Here is a 24,985-nt window from a genome sequence, read left to right on the forward strand (position 1 = left end):
GTATTATTCTACTAAACAAAATACTAATTATGATATTTAAAAAAGGTTTTATTCGCACTAAATTACATGATGATGTTAGACAGCTCTACTACTCTCATGTTCATTTCAGCCTTTTTTGTTGTTGCTTCGCAAAATTTGCTCTGCAATTTATTTCCATGTTAATACCCTATTATTCCACTAAATCTATTTCTCAAGGCTTTGCGCTTCATAAGGTTGCACAATTGTTTGACATTAGCCTTTTTACAGGTGTAACCAAACATGGCAAGGGTTGAAAAATTATTTTTTCAAAAGGTATTGGTGTTTTAACTTACAATTATACTTCAACCCATTAAATTAATCCACAATAATCAAATCATTTATGTAAGTTTTATAATTGCTTGTGTGTATTATTACCCAAAATTCTTGTTTTGCTGATTAGCTCCCCATGACTTGTTGTTATCATATTGTATACCTGAATGTCGTGTTTCCAAGTCTTTTCCTTTTCACGTGCAGGTTGAAGAGCAGTTGGAGCCTTTGTTTGATCTCAGTGACAATCTCCCATATTACAACTGATGATTTGGTGAGTCTCATTACACCAAATATTTTAAATGGCTTCTTTATGGAGTTGTCTCATCATTTCCATACTTGCATCTATGGTTCCCTATGCTCCTATTCGTATTGTTTAACAACTAAGCACTTATTTGTAGTCTAACTAAATTGGTTTTACCGAAAACTGCTGTGAACCACAAGGTTTAAAAACATGTGATACATATGTACCCCGTACACCTGTACACAAGTAGTTGTCTAAATATTGTTCCTTGGAACAATCAAGGTGATGGAAAAGTTCATGGATGTCATTTAGTTTTGAGATTATGTTGCTTGTTGATGTTGTTCTGTGTTATATTGAAATATTCACCTGTTTGATTGCAGACTGAGAGCTAATCGAATGACTGACCTTGACATAATACTCTACAAGTGAATATGCATCCAGTAATCCTTCTCCGCTTTGCGATTCACCTTCCACGACTTCAGTACTTCACAGGATACAAAATATTAAATAAGGAAATATATAAAAAGTAAAATACGTGTACACGGATGGCTGTCCTTTTATTGGTGAAAGCATCATTGTACTGGCAACATTCATAGTTCACTATTTTTCGTTTTATGAACTTGAAAATGAGTAACTACTGTAGGTACTGTTCTTATCGTTCATCTTATGATCTAATCTTTGATGAACGTTTGGCTCAACTGCATTTGTTTACATATTCATGATTCTTTCAGACCTTGTTTTAAACATTTCTGGTTAATCATTACAATATAAATAAATGCTTATTATCAACACTTGGAAAAGCCTTTTGTTAAAGTAAAAAATGTATGCAATCATAACTAATCGCAGCTCATGTTAATATCTTCAGCCAATCTGTAGAAAATATCCAGGTGCTTGTGAGGTTAAGATGTCACCTTATTAGCAAACTTTGCTACTCTGAAATGTAGAAATTTTCTAACACAATTCTACCTGTAGTGAGCTGATATTCATAGTTCATACGAACACCATGAAATTTCTTTAGGGTTGAAATGCTGAATTGGGTCGTATGCACTCTTATCTAATTCAGCAGGAACAAACGAGGGGAGTAGAGATCAATGGTTCAATGACTAACTTTAAGCTGTCAGTGCTTTTCAAGACTTGCTGGAGATTTTAGTAGATTTTCATAATACCTTAGTTTATAAAAGCTGGTAACTACGAGAGTTGAATTCTCTGCAGGTGCAGATCAAGGAAATTCTTACTGATACAAACATTAGTTACCTAAAATAACTATCACCATGCCTTGTGAACATAGAAAAGGTCTTAACCCATGATGTATAATTTCAACATTAATAACTCGAGAATAGAAATCTGGAAACAACACACTATCATCAAAGGACTGTAGGAGTGACAGTGGGTTCTTTAGAAATGAGTTGATCAGACAAGAGCTGAGCAGTTTCATCACTGGTAGGATTTGGAGGGCTCAAATCATGGGAGGTCATGCAGACACTTGGGCCATATGAACCGCTGTAGTTTATGTAGAGCTCGTCTTCCTGTGCGGTCTTTTTGTCAGTTCCTGTGATACCTGCTGGGCTGTACCCATGCATGAAAAAGGCTCAGTTCTTGCACCACAGGTTAGCAATGTGGGATCACTCGCTTCATTTTGAAACTCTTAGTAAAAAAAACTCTGGTGAAAGCGCAGAATGAGGTGATGATCTCAGAGGTATTTGAGCATTTTTGCTCATCCCATAGAGTTATCTCCCCCTAGAGTGATAACTGCGCATTCAACAACACGAGCGTTTCCGGTGCCATCAAGGAGCGTTTAGGCCACGCCCATTTTTTGTGCTAGTCGCTCGTAGTGATTGACAAGAACAATAACATCAGCCGTGAGAATGATCATGAATTTGCACAGTTAAGATAGTAATTATTGCTCATATTAAAGAGATGATGATTATAGTTTATTACTCTAATATATGCTTATCATTTAAAGCAATTCAATACTTACATAACTTGCAAAGACACTGAATAGACAGTGTTAAGTGAGTTAATGAAATCAGTAGATAGATACTCAGATACTGCATCCCAATACATATACATGTATATATATATATATATATTACTGGTGTTTATAAATTATCAGTCGTTATCAGTCAGAGATTCATCTGAAATCACAGTCAGTTTTATCCAAACAGACTCGCATATTAATAATAATAACCTTTATACAAAATAGATTTACTGCCACGTAACTTTCATGATGATGGATTATACTTCTTCCAACTAATATTTGTTGGGCAGGATGACTCCGACAAGTAACATAAATGAATACTTTTGTCATGCGTCTAATTGGTCATGGTATGATGACTACTGCAATAGTGATTTTGCAAACCTTTATCAGCAAAGTAGTCATGTTCTGATGCTATAGAGGGAGATGGGTCAATAAAGCTAGCTGTTGCGGAGTCTTCTACTGTCTCATCACCAGAGCTCGAGAGTGGTCTTTTCTTCCTTGGTTGAGATTTCTTCGGCTAAGGACATAAACATTGTATTAAACTAATACTATGTAGTTTGCGTCTTGGGCAATCAATATTGAAAATTATGTTAATAATTCCGTGATAATTCATGGGTCTCCACCTGGTATGGATACACTACAAGAATACCAAAGATCTAAGCCAAACCGAGTGCATACATAAAAGCATTTATAAAGAATCAAGGAGCTTTACATGCACAGTCTATTTTGGATGATAACGCTGTTCGTAACAAACTAACCTGCATGTGTTCTGGGCAGTTGAAGATAGTAGGAACAGCAGTTGGAAACAATCTTGATTGTTTTGGAGGACCTGTGTAGTCAGCATCTGTGAAATGATCTGAGCACAGTTTGGTTGACGGAGTAAGATTTAAATTTACTCTCTTGGTTGCAAGAACCCATCTATTTGCCATCTTCTCATTCTTCAGCGGGAAACTGTATACGTTATAAAAAATGAACTGAATAGTGAATGAGTGACAAATAAAGGAGGGTCAGTCGCATTAGGTCATAGATAACACAAACTAACAGTAATCAACTCCAGTGGCTGGTAGTGGAAGGACACAGACAAAGGGTAGTGAGGGTTCAGAATCAAACAAGTAACTGACTTGCTTGCATACCTACTACACCATAACAATGATTGATAGAACAAGGGACATGATTCAAATCAATCATCTCTCTAGGTACACCTCTGATCATTCATTTCAGTTGTTGAGACAGCTAAATCAAGCCTTTTTAATTTCAACTACTGATGATATTATTGTGTGAATATAAAATATACCGGAAAAAATGAATGAGTAACTTGACAAAACTAAACTACAACGACTCACCCATGGAATTTTTTGTCTGGTGTCTTGCTACTAGAATTGGAGCAGCCAAAGGCTGCACAAAAACTACCATTTGGCATACTGTTAATGTGATGATCACAGTCATAGAATAAGCAAAGCAAACGTAGAAGAAATAGCAGTACTAAAGAACAGGCCCGTCTTCTCTGGAACGGCTGGGCGGCTGAGCCGCCCCAACTTTTTAGTGATTGTCGGCGGCTATGTACTAAGAATTACGTTCTAAGCTCATTCACTTGGGATTTCCAAGTTGGAAATTCCAAGACCGGTTGGAAATTCCAATAACTAATCTATTAGCTACTAGCATTCTACTACTAATGTCTCCGTGGTGATTTCGCCAAATGAGTGATCTTGTAAGACTTTGTTAAGACTTATAAACTGAACTTTATTGCTTTTAATTGGGGTGAAAGGGTGTGAAGACCCCAAATTTGCATTTTCCCTAATTTCCAGGCTCACTAATCTAGTATTGGTTTTGACTGCCAGTAATGTAGTGAGTGAGAGATCCTTTTCTGCATTGAAGCGAATCAAAACATCGACGAGGAGCACCATGGAGCAGGCTCGGCTAAATAATCTTCTAATATTTTACATATATAAAGATATTGAAAGAGATACAGAATCAGTTATGAAATATTTGTGTCATCGACACATTGACAGAACTAGAGCTATTGCAATAAATAAGTAATAGCCATACCTGCCAACTCTCACGCATTGGGCGTGAGACTCACGCAATCACCCCAAAGAAAAAATGAAAATGCGTGAGAAATGCGTGAGATTTTTGCCCCAATTTCCACAACTTTATATATAGCATCATTGATACATCAACTACCCCAAAACCAAATCTCACGCATTGCCCCACTCTTGGGTTGGCAGGTCTGGTAATAGCTCTTGTTCTGTCAATGTCCCTTACAGAAATCTGTAGTGTCATGAGTTTTATATTGGTCGTTGAATAAAAAAGATGTTTTGCCTACTATGAACCATAAACAATATACTTATATAGATTTTGATACTTACAATTGATTGCCTTTATGCATACTTTGAGGGTTGTTGATGCTTAAAAGGTCTAGAGCTTCGGGGCGCTGCCCTGAACCCCATTGGGGGCCGCCACCACCCCCCAAACTCCCAAGTGTTCATAACGAGTTGCCTAACATTTACAGTTCCAATTTGCAACCAGGGAATAGAGTTTAAAAGTTAGAATGGTAAATGTTGTATACAGTATGTTATAATATGTAAAAATAAATTTTCTGTCCAAAGACTTCTTTATTACTCGGGCAACGCCGGGTAGTACAGCTCATGGTTAATAGCAGTCAATTAGCTTTCCATCAAACTAATGTAATACAACCCCAGTATGACCATCTATCTTATCTATGAGTAACTGATTGCATTAACCCACTTACTTAACACTGTCTATTCATGTCTTTGCAAGTTATGTAAGTATTGAATGGCTTTAAATGATAAGCATATATTGGAGTAATAAACTATAATCATCATCTCTTTAATATGAGCAATAATTACTATCTTAACTGTGCAAATTCATGATCATTCTCATGGCTGATGTTATTGTTCTGCCAATCACTACGGGTGACTAGCACAAAAAATGGGCGTGGTCTAAACGCTCCTTGATGGCACCGGAAACTCTCGGGTAGTTATCACTCTAGGGGGAGATAACTCTATGGCTCATCCTACTAAAATATTACAGATTTAGCTTTTAAAAACCTGACTAACATTTGAGGGCAAATATTTACTTTCTTTCGACATAATCCTTGAAAAATTTAAATTCAAACTATATCATTGTATCTGTAATAGATATGAAATCACAGCAAATGATATCAAAATAACAATTATTTAGAAAATATCTTTAATAGCTGCTTTAGCAATATCCTATCTACATGTAATGACCATCATTTTAGCAGAGAAAGTTATTTTAAATGTATTCAAAGTATTTTAAGTTATGTAAGAATCCTTGCGCAGTCTGCATCTATCTAATTATGTATTTCTCAAAATTTTTTGTCTGTCTGTCCTCTGTCGGTCCTTCAGTATGTCCAGCTATAGCCATTAAAATCTTGGAATTAAAACTCCACATCCTGATGAATTTGAACGCATGTAGATTGCGTATGCAAGTTCTTTAATAACCAACTCCACCACTGAGCTACACAAGGCATATTGATTGACAATATTATTATATACTGTATAGCGTATGCACACTCTACATGGCGTATTGTTTACAACTCTATGTATTCTACTAACTCTATGATACAAGATCCTTTTTTGCAGTTTTGCGAGCTTCTATTTCCGGCTTTTCGTAAGGGTCAGTTGCTAAATCGCATTGGAGGTCAATAATTTTGACCTATGCCATTCCTCTCGAGACAATTGTATTATCAATAGTAGGGATGGCCTTTACGTTCTCTCACTGTTCGGTCAGACAAAAACAGTTTGATATCCCATTTTTACATTTGTACCAATGTCGAGAGGTACCAGTATCACCGTATTCAAGGTTTTGATGGATAACTTCTGGTAGAACAGTATCCTTTTTATATATACGTAGTATATACACACACGCGCGCACACGCACACACACATACCACACATGCACACCACACACGCACACCAGACACACACCAGACACACACACACCTCACACACACCACACACACCACACACACCACACACACACACACTTCTATGCAAGAATTGTTCTTATTATTTCAACATATTCAGGATTTTCATTTCGTTTTCTCAGGTCATATCAATTGTATCATTACCAAATCCTTTTTGTTGTAATTGTAGCATAACAGACCTAATTTAACTATTACTTTGTAAGTTAAATTACAAAGTAATTACCAAAAGTGTTATACATAAGAGACTTTATAATACTTGTGACAGACATTTGATTGTATAGAGAATACCCTTTCTGCTTAGACCAATTAGAAATGGTTAGTTGTATATAGTCAGTATTGTACTAATTACTAGCTGTGCATACTCAGCCTTTAACTAAACTAAGAATACACAACTGTGAAACATTCATGTTTCTCCGCTAGTCATTGTTATTACTAGCTGTATACGAACCTTAACGATAAGGTGCTAGGAAATATTTTAGTTTAGTCGCATTAACTTATGAGGTGGCGAAAGACAGCTTTACTACTCTTGTGTTCATTTCAGCCCTTGTTATTGCTTCACAAAATTTGCTTTGTGGTTTATTTCCATGTTAATACCATATTATTCTACTAAATCTCTTTCTTAAGGATTTGCGCTTCATAAGGTTGCACAATTGTTTGACATCAGCTTTTTTACAGGTGTAGCCAAACATGGCACGGGTTTAAAATTGATCATTTAAAAAGATTGTTTTTTTAATTTGCAATTATAATTCGACGCATTAAATTATCACACAATAATCAAATTATTCATGTAAATTTTATAGTTGCTTGCGTATAGTATTACCCAAAATTCTTGTTTTGCTGATTAGCTCCCCTGGACCTTGATGATATCGTATTGTACATCTGACTGCCTTGTTTTTAAGTCTCTTCTTTTACACGGGCAGGTTGAAATTGAAAAGCAGCCGAGGCCTTCGTTTGATCGCTATGGCAATTTCCTATATAATTATTACAACTGATGATTTGGTGAGCATCGTTAGACCGAATATTTTATATGGCTGCTTTATGGAGTTGTCTCATCATTTCCATACTTGCATCTATGGTTCCCTATGCTCCTATTTGCATTGTTTAACAACTAAGCACTTATTTCTAGTCTAGCTAAACTGGTTTTATCGAAAATTATTGGGAGCCACTAGGTTTAAAAACATGTGATACATCTGTACCACGTACATCTGTACACAAGTAGCAGTCTAAATATTGTTCCTTGGAACAAGCGAGGTAATGGAAAAGTTCATGGATGTCATTTAGTTTTGAGATTATGTTGCTTGTTGATGTTGTTGTGTTATATTGAAATATTCACCTGTTTGATTGCAGACTGAGAGCTAATCGAATGACTGACCTTGACATAATACTCTACAAATGAATATGCATCCAGTAATCCTTCTCCACTTCGCGATTCACCTTCCGCTGCTTCAGTACTTCACAGAGTACCAAATATTAAATTAGGAAATATATAAAAAGTAAAATACATGTACATGGATGGCTGTCCTTTTATTGGTGAAAGCATCATTGTATTGGCAACCATCATAGTTCACTATTTTTCGTTTTATGAACTCGAAAATGAGTGACTACTGTATGTACTGTTATGGTTCATCTTATGAGCTGATGGATGTGGAGTATGGATAATATCTACAATTGGAAAAGCTTTTTATTAAAGTAGAAAATGCATGCAATTGTAACTAGCCACAGCTCATGTTAATATCTTCAGTCACTGTGTAAAAAATTTCTGGGTGCTTGTTAGGTTAAGATGTCACCTTATTAGCAAACTTTGCTACTCTGAAATGTAAAAATTTTCAAACGCATTTCTGCATGTAGTGAGCTGATATTCATAGTTCATTTGAACACCATGAAATCTCTTTAAGGTTAAAATGCTGAATTGACTCGTATATGCTCATATCTAACTCAGCAGGAACAAGGGGAGTAGAGGTCAGTTGTTCAATGACTAACTGTAAGCTGTCAGCGCTTTTCAAGACTTGCTGGAGATTTTAGTAGATTTTCATAATGCCTTAGTTTATAAAAGCTGGTACTACGAGAGTTGAATTCTCCGCAGGTGCAGATCAAGGAAATTCTGACTGATACAAACATTAGTTACCTAAAATAACTATCATCATGCCTTGTGAACATAGAAAAGGTCTTACCCCATGATATATAATTTCTACATTAATAGCCCAAAATAGAAATCTGGAAACAACACACTATAATCAAAGGGCTGTAAGAGCGACAGTCAGTTCTTTAGAAATGAGTTGATCAGACAAGAGCTGAGCAGTTTCATCACTGGTAGGATTTGAAGGGCTCAAATCATGGGAGGTCATGCAGACACTTGCGCTGCCAGCTCCGCCATAGTTTACCTAAAGCTCATCTTCTTGTGTGGTCTCTTGTTTAAATTCCCATGATACCTGCTTGGCTGCACCCATACATGAAAAAGGCTCAGTTCTGGTGCCACAACTTAGCGATGTGGGATCATTTGCTTCATTTTGAAACTCTTTGACGAAAGTGCAGGGTATTTTAAGGTGTTTAAGAATCTTTGCACAGTCTAGAATAATTTCCAGTGAATAAAGAAATAAATCTGTGTTTAGAGTTGCCTGGTAGGGAGTGCTGTTCTTGGTCCTTTGATGATTGCTCAGTGCTCCTTTTGTTCCTTCCATTAACTACTTTGTATTGGCCATTAAATTGTCTTTGCTCAGCCACATTTATGTCTGGTAGAGGTTGCCAGGTCTGGCATATGTCTGGTAGAGGTCTCTCTATTTTGTTCTTTTTCTCTTACTGTCCGCTGTACACTTCTAATCCCCATGCCTCCATTTTTCTTAGTAGGACATAATCTACCAGTATTTGACTTCGGATTGAGTGAGCCATGCATACTCAGCAGATGCGAGTTGCGATGTCTATTTCCTTGATGGCTTCTATAGCCTACTATTTTATGCCCGCTGGGCACTTTCCTACTGACATTGCGTAGGTATTTATGTCTGGCATGTATATAATATTATTACCATTTAGTGTGAGAAATTGTGTGCTCCACTCGTGCTAAAACTGAAAAAGTTCCAAGAACACATAAATGAGCACTTTAGATGATAGCAAAAAGTAAAATGACCCTTGATCTTAGTAATAATAATAAATTCAAGATCAGAACTAACTCCTGTTGGAGTTGTGCCATCGCGCATGCACTAATAGCCTAGAACAATGCCAATTGATTTCCCTTTTTTCAAATTCTTTCTTTAAAATTCACTGTGTTCAAAACATCACCATCACAATAAGATGTAACTATTTTCTTCCTAATTTTTGCACGACCAGGACCATTGACTTCGGTTTTTTTGGCTTCGCCCCATGCCTTACCTCATTCATCAATACGCTTGATGTTGTCAATAGTTGCGTGATTCTAGGGAAAATAAGCATCTAGTTTCTGCATCACTTGATCCAAAGTGAGCTCTGAGGCTGCTGAAACTGACAGGATTGTTTGTAGTACCAATCATACACTTCTTTAAAAGAAACCAATTCATCTGAGGCACAAAGGATACACATGTGTACAGGATAGAGCATTCTTGCTACAGCGATGACACATCATTGAATGAAATCAAACGGCTAATGACTAGGCTAGTAGGTACTCAGCCATTGGCTTAACACATAATTTTTTTGTCAATCAGCGCCTCCAGTTTAACGACGGAGTTGTCTTTCTAGCTCAAAGAGTTCAAACAGAAACAAACTATGCTTGACTAAATCTTGGTTGTACTCAGTTGGTTGTATTCTGAACCATTATCTACTCTGCGGACCACCAGCACTGCAGAGCTCTATACAAGAACAATATTATTCATAATAAATGAACATGTAAGAATTTTGGACACATCGACAGCAACTCTTAAAGCATGAGAGGGAAACATGAGACAGGGTATGCTTAGCCAAGGTTTTGACTTTTTCTCATGGTGGATGGGTAGCAGTATGAGAAGTGAAAGAGAATCAATTGCAATTCTCAAATCAACACCCTTGAAAAAAAACAACTGCGAATTGAATCATAATTTATGACACCTTTACAAACAATCTGTTAACTAATCTAAGAAATGTTCTGAACAGAAGAAGTCTCAGTTAGTCAAAGATATCTTTTTATGTATGTTGATTTGTGAATTGTCTTTGGTTTTCTTTCCCTTCTCACCCCACCCCAAGAAAACAGATTTTGGTTAGTATGCGTAGTTAATCTAGTCCTGGCTTTAGACACCTTTCCCTCCTCTCACATGTTCCTTTCTCTCAATCTCTCTCATTTATTTTTTTGTCTCTCTCTCATCTCTTTCAGTCATTCCTCACTCGATTATCAGTCCTTTCTCTCATGTGTCTTTCTCATCTCTTTCTCTCATCTTTCCCACTCATCTTTTTTACTTGTTTCCCTACTGCCTATCTCTCTCTCTCTCTCTCTCTCTCTCTCTCTCTCTCTCTCTCTCTCTCTCTCTCTCTCTCTCTCTCTCTCTCTCTCTTCTCCTTTCTCTTTTCGTTTCTTTTTTTCACCCTACCCTAAAAAAGCAAAGACCTTGGTTAGTATACAAAGTTTATTCAGCCTTAGATACCATTTTAGTAAAACATCATAAAAAGGATATACTGTTATGTGTGGTTGTGGAGAAATTATGTTATGTATAACTAATCCAAATCCACACACAACATCAGTGTTAAATTTGCTTGTCTAATTATTCTATTTTGACTATGTTTAGTTTGTGCACTTTTGCTTAGCTTGTGGGAACTAATTTAATTATTACTGGCTCAGGTACAAGTGGAAGCGTTAAGCTATTGTAAGCAATACTAATATTTACCAATCAACGTTACTTCTTTATTCTAGAAGTCAAACAATTAGATACACAGCTAACAAAATTCTAAAACAATAATATTAATGACAAATAATTAGAATAGCCAATGAAAGTTACATCTTTACTCGAACGGTCGTCTGTGCTTGTTGATCAGTCCTGTACAGCTGTGAGTTTTGACAGTCAAACGAGAGTCGAGAGAGGCCATAGGTAGAGAGTGTCGGCAGTTGAGATAGTGGCGTAGAAGAGGCTCAGCTGATGAAGGAGAATGAGACTCCAGAGGAGTAGGGGAGAGGCTCCTCAGCAGGCAGAGGGGAAAGCATCCAAGGAGGTCCTCAGGAAGAGAGAGCTGGAGATAGATGGAGAATGAGATGGTGAGTCATTGGAGCTGTTCTCTGTTATAGATGTATGGCATGTGGGATGGTTAGCCTGTGGGTGTAGGTTGAGTGTTAAGGTTCAATGCTTCCTATCAGGCGTGTGAAGATATTTTGTTTGCGTAAGTCTTTAGCTGGTGCATGTGATGTCGACATGTAGGATGGAGCTAGTGACTTACTTCTGGTATCTAGGTCATGTTTGACAGGAGTGACAGATCTGTATGTGACTCATTTGATTCGTCTCTAATGCTTCTCTGGTGGTTTTTTTGGGGATGGTTGTTGGTAGGTTTAATTGCTTCGACTTCTCTTTGGCATATTCTCCATCTCCATATATAATTGATTTCTCCAATTTTGAAGTTTCTAATTTGCTTTTGACATTTTCTAATTATTGGATCTATTGATGTCTTCGGGCATCTTGCTGTTTGTACGTATTATATGCTTATCCTGTGGTTTGGCTGCATTCCTTATTGGTATGCTCTTTTTGCAGTATTTCCATACAACAACTATACACATCATATGTATCTGATTTACTGTCTACGCGAATTTATTTTTCTTCGATGATTTTGCCGTCATAGCTTCAATTAACCTTTTCTTTGGTAGCTATGTTTTAAATACAAAAGTTCCATTTTTAAAATTTTTATATTATTTTCTTTAATTGCAGTATTTTACAGTGCATGAAATTCCACTTTGTTTTGGTATCATTGGGCTATTGATTAAAATTTGTGTTCATGCGATTGAACAGATAAATTACAAGCGCCATTGCAACTTGAACAATCTTTTTGTCAGATGTAAAGATGGCAGATGCAGCATTTTGGCTTTCCTCTCTTTCACTGCCATCTTTTTTGTAACTATCAGACAAAGTGGAAACAAATGCAGCACACTCTTTCTCATTTCGCCACGCAGTTGCTTTTTAATTCAAGTAGTGTAGATCTTTTGGAAACTGAGTACTTTTTGTAGTGGAACTAGGCTGGCTATACTCTAATAGCCAGCTCTAATTACGCTAAAGAAAAAGGTTTTATTTTAGGTTTTAATTTCAGCTGGCCGCATAACGATTACCAAAACAAATTTTAGCTGACATTTACAATATGAAATTGAAGTGCATTAACGTAGTTACCTAAATGTTTTGGAGTTGTCTCTTTCTTAGAAAAACGATAACTGACCAAGCTGAAGAGTTAACGAGTCAATTTCACAAACTAGCAAGCACTGCTAGCACGAATTGGCTCGGCATTTCCAGCCTGTGTTCTTTATAAAAGAAATACAGAGATTGGTACGGCCTCCGCAAAATATAATAGATTAGGTACTAAACCTTTGCGCACCGCCTTCAGTTTTTGCTTTCCATAGCCAAAGGAAGCATCGTTTTAATACAAACTCGGTGAATTGTTAACACCAGACTGAAAGTGAGTCTCAAAAAATACCTGATTAGTTGTGCAATTTTGTAAAAACAATGAAGCAAAGAGAGTCTTTAAATAGTGTTCAAACCAGTGTATGAACGTTTGATTTTCAAATATTATTTGGTAAAATTATATAATAGTCTTTTTTTAGTAATTGGAGATCTCACCGGAGTTCAAAGTTATTTGCTGTGTAAAACTGCTTGTAGTTTCGTAAGGCAAACGATGAATGGCTTATGTAAATTGTATTTCCAAAACAATAGTTGCTGCCATAATGCTTCAATTCATTATTGCATAATCGCTTCAATGCGATTGGTACCGTGAATTATTACAACGGGCTAAAAGTAAATTTCAAAAAGGTTCCTGATCACTTTTGTGATTTGATAAAACAATTAACCAGTTTTTCATGTTTTAAAGCAATAGATATAAAGTAACAAACAATAAGATTGTTTGTTCTTTTATTAGAATGTTGTTCATTTCTCGACCAGAAACAGGATGTCGGCAGAAATGCCCACTTTAATAAGATTTTTGTCATTACAAAATTTTCAAGCTGCGGTGAACTGACTTAGCTTTACATTCATGCGAATATTCACCAGAAATTTAAAATTTCAACCAAATACTGGTCAATAACTACGTAATAATTAATTTATAATATTTCACGTCGTAACAAGTCTGCTTCACCGCACCACAACAAATAAGGCTATACATTGTTGACTTTTGGTTGGATTAAATGAGTTGAGAAAACTCGCTCATCTCAGAACATGAAAGCATGTTTTGACATGCTTTCATGTTTTGACATGGATGAGCTGTTTATTGAAGGTTTTTAACGCGTAGGCTATCCTTGTTTCTTTTTACTCTCTAAACGAAGTTCTGGCTACAGTCAGCTTTGTAAAAACCGTCTATCAGACTGTTTTAGTGTTTTGTCATGCGTTTTAGTTATTATAGTTTTGTTCACATTATAAACTAAGTTTAGTGTTTTTCATGGATGACAGGTGGTTGAAAGTTCTGGGTAAAACTGCTGGGAATGAGCTAATATCTAATATATTAACCCTACGAACAAATGGTTCTACTAATCGGCCACATTGGTGCATCACCATCAAAGTTTTGTTCCTGATGTTCTCTGTAGCAAATTTGTATGCAGTCAAACTTTGGCTTACAAAAGTATTCTTTTTTCTAGATTTCTCTCTTTTCTACTAAAATTGTTGTATTTTGGAGCAAATCGTATGAAATTACTAAAGCTGCACAATGATCGCGTTAATTAAACGATTAACGGGACTACTACAAATACACGATAAATTGAGTTGAGCCAATTATTCTTCAAATAAAATGCAACCGAGGTGATGACCATGATGTGGTTATTTTGTATTGTTTAATATATTGTAAATGATTTTGCCAGTCTTTACTCAGGCACGATCTAGGTTGTAATAAATGTTGCATAAATTGTAAGAGAAGTGACTATGATTTTTCATTTGTTTTATTCCGAAGGAATTTTCATTAGTCGAGGAACTGCGACTACTCTGCTTTCCAAGCGAGAGCGCTCCCTATATCTTCTATATATATATATATTTCTCAAAGTTTGTCCATATGCATATTTGTATGATCGATTGTCCGGCTATAGCAATTATTAGAATACTTGTAGCTGGACAACAATGCAGATGCGAGGTCATGGCTTACCGCCATTAGAAGCCTATCTTATTGAACAACTCACTAGAATTTTCCATTGGCAATGTGCTTGGCTATCAGCTTGAAAGTTACAGTTGTTTGACAAAGTTTTAAAATCTTAACAGTTGTTTTTATTTTTCTCTTAGTTTATTTCAACTAGACAAAACACTTTTCTCATGATATGTAATTTGAAAGTTAGAATGGGAAATGTTGTTATATGTTAAATACAAATCAATTTTCTGTCCAAAGACTTTTTATTACCTTGGCAACGCCGGGTAGCACGGCTAGTATACATATACTTCTCCCGGACCGTATAATGGAACCGAGTAGGAAACCGTATAAGAATAAATGATTAACAGAGTCGCTAACACGTTGGCTTAAATACGGCCAAACTAACAAAGTATTAGCTATAAGACACATAATAAAGACAGACCCGATATGTAAAGGATATATAAGAGTAATTATATAACAGTATACATTGCATTCATTCTTTTCTTTATTTTTATATTGTCTTTTATTACTTTTACTATTTGTATTGGGATTTATGCAAACGAGACCTGAAGACATATGCTCTAGTTTGAAAACTGCAGAATTTCGAGATTCTTCAGACACTATGTTGGAATTGCTTTGTAGGTCAAGTCAAAACTTGTTCAAATTTTGCTGCATAGGTAAAAATTTGTATGCTGAATTAATTGACACTCAATATTTAACTTTATCTATAATCCAATAATTATGCAATAATTCAAAAATACCATAATGATTTTCTAGAACATTTGTTTGATTAGACTGACTTGATCTAAATGTGCACATCTGTTCCAAAATCTTGATGCCGTCATATTCTTACACAGCTTGTCTTTTGTAAAATGGCTGCTGTCACACATTTATGTAGCGCTGAAGATTAAAGATGGGAACTGTGAGACCTGCGCCGCCTTCTCAACGTACTCTTCAAACGATCGACGGCGTTTGTCAGTATCCTCAATTTGGAAGGTACGTCAAAATCGTTGGTCATAGACACCTCTGGGCCTCTATTTACAGTTTTGTTATCAAATATGTGAACTAATGAAATTAGGGAAGGTCAAGGCCTTGTTATGTAATGGTTGAAGTGAATGTTAATTAGATTATTAGTCTAAATGAGTGCAATGATGTTCTATTATCAGTTTTAAAATATAGCATAGTTGTCTGGTCACTTATTTTAATGCTAATATAAGACAAAAGGAGATTATTAATTACGTGTTTTGCAACAATTGTGCATTGTATTTTAATGAACCTTTACCGTATTGTTATCTGAATTTATGACAAGCTTTTATTTCCAATTTTACACAATCAGGATGATTTAAATATGTTAAAAAGGTATGTAATGCAAAAATATCGCAAACTATTAAGTTACCATGTGACATCATAGCTTAATACTGATCAGCAGTGAGCATAACAAGTCTAAACCAACTGAATATGTGGGACACACCAAAGCCCTCCCAAAAAAGCAAGATTAAACAAAGCCATGAAAATACATTCTTTTTGGGTCAGTCATTAAAATGAATTACTGTTTCTGATAACAAAATACTAGCTAAATAAGGTGTCACATATAAACTTGACACTAGTAATATACACAACTACCTAGAGAGTGATGGTGGCTATTCAGAAAAGCTCCTCGTTATACCAAAGTAGTAGGCTTCAAGCATGGTGAAATTTTAACCATGTTTTCATGTTCTCCCATTATTTTACCTTTCTAGTCACACGTGACTGATCACATCATCATTGTTGCTTTATAAACATAAAACTATCAGCGATTACATATTTCATGAAAAAGAGCTTATAGCTTGAAAAACTTTTTTATATCATTAGTGTAGTGTAATAAAATTAGATTTGTCCAAATTTTTTTGTAGAATAACACCGGGTCATAATTTTGCCATACTAGCAGAATCTGGCGGCTCCCCGACGTACAAGGTAAGTAGAAACTTTAGTCAGTGGTTCTATAAGCTCATCACGCTTGAGGTGACGTACATTTAACCTATAACCTGGCTGACCGTTTTAATCAGTAAAGTTATAAAACGCTGTTGCAATTTTGGATTTGGGTTTGTAGAGTTTTATTTTACCAGACAGACGCTACTCAGTATTATGGCTAGAAAGCATCATTAGTTCCACTATTTCTTTATGTAATGCGGTATGACGCTATCTTCTTCGAAATATTTGATCTGAACTGCAGTTTTTGCTGAAGAGGGTGGTTTATTAGAGCAATTACAAGTTTCAACCTTAGCACTATGCATGTATTTTCACCAATGCTGGCTTTAAAAATTGGTAAAGTGACAAAGGGGGTGTTACATAATACATTACATAAGACAATGCAAACCACAAAGAGCTTGCTCAGATGGTTATAGATGTATACAAGATGGTAGATCATTATTCTTATATATGACTTACATTTACCATCGTCCAGTGCTCTACTCTGTTGACACCAGTAAGATAATGAATTACTCAAACATATAGTTTGAGTAAACACTGGCATTCGATTTGCCGATTCATTTGTAAGAAATGGCTGCGAGGAGCCACCTTTACTCTGGAGCTCTACTGAAATGCATAGCTGACGTATAGTCTAGACGTTGTATGTGGATACACCTACCAAGGCTATTAAACCATGAAGAATGACAACTAGATTGGCCAATAAGAATCGGCCTCAGTGGATTGAAGGCCATGAAATTTAACTTAGATTTTTATTACCATTATAGAAGTATCATCAGGATCTTTATTATCTAATATCGATTATTAAAAATATATGATATTCAGTAACATTTGTACAGCTGTATGTACTGCTTCATTTTAACTTAAAAACTAATGTTACGACTTAATTGTGAAATTGGCCAAAATACAAAAATACTCATGGTTCATGACACACGCACATAAACACATATACAAAGAACAATGGTAAATGTTGTATATTATGTTTAATAAAATTTTTTTTGTGTGTCAAAGCTTTTTTATTACTCAAGAAACCCCTGATATTCAGCTAGTATACTTATATGATGTAGGTGCGTAATGTCCTGTCGAGTTCAAACCTGAGAATTCGGCTTGCCCTCATGTATCGCAAGGAGAAAAACGGTTATGTGTTTGTTTGTCCTTATGGATTGTCTGGATGTGACGCTTTTACAGAGAAAGATGGTATGCTATATCAAGACCTCAATGAGGCTAGGCTGTAAGTATATTATACTAACTAGCTGATGCATTCATAGTTTTTTTTATCAAGGCCACACTTGAACTAATTTTAAAATATGTTGGGTAGGTGAATCGTGAAATCGGACCAGCTTTGGTATTGGTCCAAGAAATTTAATATCCTTCTTTGATCAGTGTTTATCACTATTTTGGACATTACAGAATTCGTTTTCTGTAATGTTCAAAATTTTGGTGCTCCATCTTGCGCAGCCGATTTTGTGTGACATGTCTGGCTGTATTTGTCTGCTTCACTTGCCTCACCCCATCATTGTTACTGCCTCATTGTTGAACAATTACATGTATATATCAAAGCATTGTTGGCTGGCTAGTTTGGGTAAACGCTTGTAGTTAAGTTTCTTTAGTTTGGGTTAAATCTGTCTCTAATTCTGATCCATTGTTACAGAATAGAGTTCAGTGGCCTTAAGATAGTCTGTGAAGATTTAGAGTTATGCGAGCCCCAAAGGCTGATAAGATGTGATCTTTTGGGCAGTAAGTAATGATTTTGTTAATATATCATGCGAGTAGTTTAAAATTTAGGTTGTTTGTTTTGTGTTTGTAGTAGGATGTTTATTAGTTTGGCTTTAAACACTTCTGTCTAGTCTTACATCAAATGCTGCCTCTGAAAGCTGCCGAGTTTCAGCTTATTCAGTGAGTTTTCACACCTCCTACAGGTGGTAATATAAGCATATACATGAAGATGAGAGTCTCTGTATATGATCTATCTCTTGATTGCCATGGTAACTACATGTATGTCAACGCCGACAAGCAGTCAATGCATGAATGCGACACAAAAGAATTTTTGTTGGTTACAATTTTTATACATTTTTCCCACAATGCAAGGTCAAAGCAGATTCCTCAAAGCCAAAAAAGTCTGTGCCGTTTTTTATGTCTTTCATTAACTTTTGATTTGTGGTTATAGAATCACACCAGTGGGCTTTTGTATACATCTTGTGGAGTGTGCTAGCAAGAAATCCTTCTTTCACACAAATGGAAATTTAAAAGTTCTCTATTCTTGGGCTTCATCTGTTATAATATAATGTTATGGATACAGATTTTGAATAGTTAATTCTTAGCTAATCCAGCTCAAAAATGAGTGATTTTATCATAATTAATATAATTGTATTTAATTATATAGCTTCGTGGCTGTATCATCTCGATGTTTTGGCAAGATCATGAATATTTTTTCAATATGATTATACAGCGCAGTACAGTTTAATTACTGGGTAAGTTTTGAAATGTAGTGCTTTAGTTGATATAAGTGCGCCTGCCTTCTTGAGCCACTGCTATGTGTATATGATAATTAATTACCAGAAACACCTGAGCAACATCTAAGTTTATTACTTTTCAGTTTATTTACTTTTAAAAGTAAATTACTTTTAATTATCTCATATGCGTGAGAGGGTTTAGACAGTGAGAAGTTAGGATAGCCTGAGTTCTTCATATTGAGTAGCAGCTATCCTGCTTCTTACTAGTTATGACTACTCTTACCAAGGCTAAATTACTTGTTGTCAAATTACATGAATTTTTACAAAATAAATTCTAGCTGCTTTCATACTTTTGCAGTAAGTGATATCACTTTTACAAAAAATTGATTGTTTAATCGCTAAGGCGGTTTCATGTTAACATTCGCACAGAAGTATCTTCTCACATGCAGCTGCTTACCTTGCTTGCATGTCAGGTTTGTCAAATCTCCACCTGCTCTAGAGATCGCTGACAAGTCTTTAAATGTATATAAGATAGGCAGGTCTGCGCTAGCGATGCCTATTTACATACAATTATGATATTATAGAGGTTGCTGACAAATCTCCGACGGAAGTTCCAGACAATTTGGTGATACAAATGGATATTTTCGATGGCGATTATTTAATACACAGCATTCAATTAGAAGATATATTTGTTCCTGGTAAGTTGGACTGAGTGTGTATGCGGAATTGTCTCGTCATCTCGTATGTAACAGATTATGTATACAGAATCATGCTGTTGATGGTTCGTGCATTCCCTCCAGGTATTTACTTTTTCGGTTGTTGATTTCTGTATTTTCAACACTATTTGCATCTAGACATCGACTTCTAAAACAATTTGGTATTTCTATTACATATATTATCTGTTGAGTGTACATTACTTATTTAAAATATCTCAGGCTTTCATCAGGTGTAGTAGATTCTTTGAATCTGGCAATGTTTTATCAGTTGATGACCGTAAAACTGTCACTGCATAGGAAAAAGATGTCTTTGTAACATGTCTAAATATATTTATCGAATTTCCCACAGATAGGAAACATAAAATGGAGTAGTAATCAATAGGAAAGGCAGATTTTGAAGGTAGATGATCAGACAACCACCACCATTTAAAGCACATAGATTACATAATTTTTTTATTGTATATTTCAATACATCAGAGTCTTGGCTTTCGAATGAGCTATTATTTGCCATGGTGAGACAGACATTGGTTGGTGTTAATAGGATTTCCCCAGAGCTCTACCGCGAAAAATTTTACTGGCATAGTCTCGAAAATTGTGACGTCACAATTCTCATAGTCGTTGTTGTGTGCTCTTACCGCTTATTTATCAACTACGATAATGACGATAATGACGCTAGTGGCAGGGGAAGATAGGACAACTCCAGCGAACGAATGAAGATGACAAAAAATCAGTGTCATTAGTTCTCCATGTACATATTATTTCTATGATAAGTACCTCAGACTCCAAGAACCATACTATATTTTCCCGATGATATTATGCACTAGCTCTTTATTTTTAATGCGATGTTAAGGGTGACGACTGAGACTAAATAATTTCAAGCATTGCGTGATCTCGCGAAAGTGCAATTGACATTTAGTCCTAGGGCCACGCAACCGCAGGTCATAATTTAATCGATGTGATTTCATTACCTTTATCAACCACAGTACATTTATTGAAGCATAATTAATTAACCAAGAACATGTGTTTGTATTGGTCGGGCGTTAGCACGATCGCGGGCATTGTTGATTATCTAGAATCTTAGTTTATTATTAGCGCTCTCCGGGTTTAACAGCACTGATTGTCACAGAAAAACGCAGCCTCAATGGCAGCGAAAGGGATCGACGACCTAAGACTAAATGAGAATTATGACGCCACATTTTGAGTACCTGAACCAAATGTTTTTTTTGCAGGACGTACTTTTGACACCCCATTTTTCATAGTTCTATTATTCTTTGTGTATTGAATATAGGCTCATTCGAAAGCCAAGACTCTGATGTATTGAAATATATAATAAAAAAATTATGTAATTTATGTGCTTTAAAGAGATATTGCCTATCATATAAATGATATAGGCGCGTAATGGCGAGTTATCTCACATCCGAAAATTTTCAGTCTTATAATAAGCTCATTTTATGATATTCCAAGCACATGGGCATTCTCGAAATAAATATTTCTAGTTATCATAAACATAAAACAGTTTCTTTTTAAGTTAGAATGTAGAAATAAAATAATATTAACTAAAATTTAAAAGTTGTTTAGGTAATAGCAATATTGCGATATATCGCGAATCGCCTATAAATAGATGATTCGCGATATATCGTGATTTGATTCTCTATTGCAAATTTTCATTATTGAATTGTATGGTGATTTTTTGGAAATGGTGACAATCTTGTAAAATACACGTAAGCACATTCATAAATGATTGGTCGACAAAATAACATGTTAGGGGATGTGAGACAACTGCAGAGACGAAGCTAAAATGATTTGGGAAGTAACATTTTTATTTATAATGATGTTAGGTAATGATGCAACTCAAATATATTTAAACTGCATCTCAAGGATAGAATAACTAATCATCTGCTGATACAACACTCCAGTTTTTTGTGTTCCAACAAATCTTGTGCGAGTTATCAATAATTGACCAACTCGTGTCAGACAATCAGTAATCAATAATCGATATTAGTAACTGGATTATTGTAAATCTACCAGAATTGATACAGTCACTAATCAACAGAGTTGAGGAGTACAAATAACATCATGTAAAATAATACCTTAATGAGAATTCAGCTGTACATCTTTTAAACATCTTTTGCAGATCACTGGTTAGCTTATGTTGTGAAATATAAAATAAATCTTTAATTATTCTATTTTAAATATTACAAGAATATTACATGAAAATATTTTCATATATGACTTTCAGATTTTCAGCCATTTTGAATCCTAGTTGAATGAAGTTGAGATTCAGCCATGCAGCTGTAGAGTGACTCAAGTTTAATAGCTGGCAGCTATTTTAGCATACATCTGTGTTATTTCTTGTGCATGTTTTATTTCTCATGCATGTTTTAGCAAAGAAAATTGTACGTTGAACAAGCAACTTTTTGGTTTCATTCAGGGACTACTACAGAGCCCACCGTACATGGGTCCAGTTCGGAAGTGGAGAATAACCACAGTTCTTCTTCAGGAAATGCCCTGCCGAACACTCCAATGGTTAGTAATATCTCTTGGTCAGATTACATGATTGTCTAAATAGGTATGTTTATTAGATTTTTACAAATGTACATGTTTTGAGCCATCAGACTGTAGTTATCATATCCTGTAGTTTTGTGACTGCCCTCTATTCAACTAGAGCAATACAAAGGTAAAATGTTCCATACTCAGGCACCTTACCTTAAAAATGTGCAGTGTGTAACCATGAGAAATTCTTTCAGTGCAATACTTGGTTATTTACTAAATGTTTTTGGGTAATTTTTGGGAATGAATAATTGGAGACCTCAGTGTACACTAAGTATAAACAGGTTATCAATTTGTAAAGTTTGATTTTAAAACTTGTGAGCTTTTCACACCAACTCAAGTTTAGTTTTATAGTTTATAGTCTTATAATTTTAATTTAATAGTTTAAAGTATATATAGTTTTATCATGCACCATCACATGTAAGATATTCTAGTTTTCATTTTAATTTCAGTATCCAATTGTCCCATCCTTAATGCACTCCAATCATATAATTGTAATTGTTTACTGCCATCACCTACGTGTATATTCTTAACTTGTATGATTGAGGACATTTTTGTGTAAACTCATATTTTTGGCTCACAGTCATTTTATTAGTCTAATATCGTTTGTTCGTGTTTTATAGCTTGATAGTCAGCCCAATGTTTGGACGATGCCCTGCAGCAGGTCAGAACAACCCATTGAGGATCAGGATTCGGGAGAGACCGTAGAGGTATAATAGTATGTCTATGTCGATTAGCTATTCATTTATAATGTTTTAGGATTGTCCTGAAAGAAACTGGTGCCTGTGTATCTGTCATCTTTGTTGTTGATAGTAGTGAAACCGTGTGCTGGTTAGGGCACCCTTTGTCACCTTCAAGTTGTTGTGTATTTAATGCGTGGAACTGTATTTATCTTCTCATTTTGTGTGCATGATTACTCTGGATAACCAAGACACTGACACTTTAACATCACTTCAATTTCACACTAAGGTTTACAGCTTTGTGAGTGTTCCTTTAGTGTCCAGCATGTGTGAAGGATTATCCAGCATGTGTGAAGGATTATCCAGCATGTGTGAAGGATTATCCAGCATGTGTGAAGGATTATCCAGCATGTGTGAAGGGTTGTCCAGCATGTGTATTTATATTTTGTGATTGCTACATGTAATTATTTAGTGGTTATGTGATTACGTTGTTGTGATCCATGAATTATTTCATTTTGTCCTATAATTACGAATCGTTATTGTTACATATAATTACCTAGTGATTATGTTGTTATAAATCATAAATTATCGCATTTTGTTTTATAATTACAAATCGTTATTGAAACTCCCAGACATATTTCTATCCAACTTGCTTTTATATACTACCTTTTCATTATATTATGTAAAGTTCCTGCAAGAGTTTTATTGTACATCCCAAGAACTCCAAAAACACTCCTAGAAGAAGATTTTTAAGTGAGATTGAATAGGCTGGTGAAGCCTGAAGAAACATGTATTATTATAAAAATAATTTAAATCGTACCAGTTTAAACCACAATATACTAGTAACACTTATTTGCAATTGACCCTTCATATAATGTCATCATCTTTTTCTATCATATTATCAGTAACATATTAGTAAGTAAAATAAACAACAAGCAGTTAAGAACACTTCACCTTGGCATCAAATACTATGCATATGATGTAGCGTTTTAATGGTTTAAAATTGACTTAGCTAAATTTAGACTCTAGTTTATGACCATCGGTTCTATTCCTTACCATTCTATTTACAGATGGCAATTACGGAGTCTCCATCAGAGGGAGATGAAGATTATAACGAAGACCTTGATGGTTATGACGTAAGTGTTCAGGTAAAACAGTTGTTTATGAGACAATCTGAATAGATGCTGTGTTATACATAAGAGACTATATAATACTTGTGACAGACATTTGATTGTATAGAGAATACTCTTTCTGCTTAGACCAATTAGAAATGGTTGGTTGTATATAGTCAGTATTGTACTAATTACTGGCTGTGCATACTCAGCCTTTAACTAAACTAAGAACACAACCGTGAAACTTTCATGGATCTCGCTAGTATAGTTATTACTATCTGTATACGAACCTTAACGATAAGGTGCTAGGAGATATTTAGTGGCTGTATTGTTATATTAAATTAAATTTACTAATTATTTATTTGATAATAAATTAAACTAGCGGTATTATTATTTATAATAGTATATATATTGTGAGTTGGAATGATCGTTGTCTTTATAACACTACGGAGAGCGGAAATATGAATTCAGAATAGCAGATAACCTTCTAAACAAAATACTAATCATGATATTTGATAAAGGTTTTAGTCGCACTAACTTATGAGGTGGCGAAAGACAGCTTTACTACTCTTGTGTTCATTTCAGCCCTTGTTATTGCTTCGCAAAATTTGCTTTGTGGTTTATTTCCAGGTTAATACCATATTATTCTACTAAATCTCTTTCTTAAGGATTTGTGCTTCATAAGGTTGCACAATTGTTTGATATCAGCTTTTTTACAGGTGTAGCCAAACATGGCACGGGTTTAAAACTGTTCATTTAAAAAATATTGGTTTTTCAACTTGCAATTATAATTCGACGCACTCAAT

The 24,985-nt window shown here is 35.2% G+C and overlaps 2 protein-coding genes across 4 annotated transcripts in view; both read left to right on the forward strand.

The window, feature by feature from the left end:
• The window catches only part of LOC137405935 (uncharacterized), a 488,140-nt gene that overhangs the window by 462,052 nt on the left and 1,103 nt on the right, over positions 1-24,985 (forward strand). For 2 of the 3 annotated variants that reach the window (XR_010979825.1, XR_010979824.1), the window contains exon 20: positions 1,022-1,254. The exons of the other annotated variant lie outside the window; for it this stretch is intronic. The gene's annotated coding sequence lies outside the window, so the exon portion shown is untranslated. Of the gene's footprint in view, positions 1-1,021; positions 1,255-24,985 lie in introns of those variants that run through there. 3 annotated transcript variants of the gene reach the window in all.
• On the forward strand, positions 13,003-24,904 carry LOC137406139 (uncharacterized). The gene is made up of 10 exons (XM_068092671.1): positions 13,003-13,059; positions 15,602-15,699; positions 16,596-16,656; positions 17,736-17,899; positions 18,320-18,405; positions 19,706-19,819; positions 22,269-22,363; positions 23,011-23,097; positions 24,138-24,203; positions 24,899-24,904. Exons 2-10 carry the CDS (start codon positions 15,617-15,619, stop codon positions 24,902-24,904), a joined length of 762 nt encoding a protein of 253 aa, XP_067948772.1. The 5' UTR covers positions 13,003-13,059; positions 15,602-15,616.

The sequence above is a fragment of the Watersipora subatra genome, chromosome 10, assembly GCF_963576615.1.
Source record: "Watersipora subatra chromosome 10, tzWatSuba1.1, whole genome shotgun sequence".
NCBI classification, from domain to species: Eukaryota; Metazoa; Bryozoa; class Gymnolaemata; order Cheilostomatida; family Watersiporidae; genus Watersipora; species Watersipora subatra.

Coding starts and splice junctions, on each gene's coding strand:
- LOC137406139 (XM_068092671.1), top strand. CDS start 15,617: ATGGGAACTGTGAGACCTGCGCCGCCTTCTCAACGTACTCTTCAAACG. Junction 15,700..16,595: donor CAGTATCCTCAATTTGGAAG/GTACGTCAAAAT, acceptor ATTTTTTTGTAG/AATAACACCGGGTCATAATT. Junction 19,820..22,268: donor AGAAGATATATTTGTTCCTG/GTAAGTTGGACT, acceptor GGTTTCATTCAG/GGACTACTACAGAGCCCACC.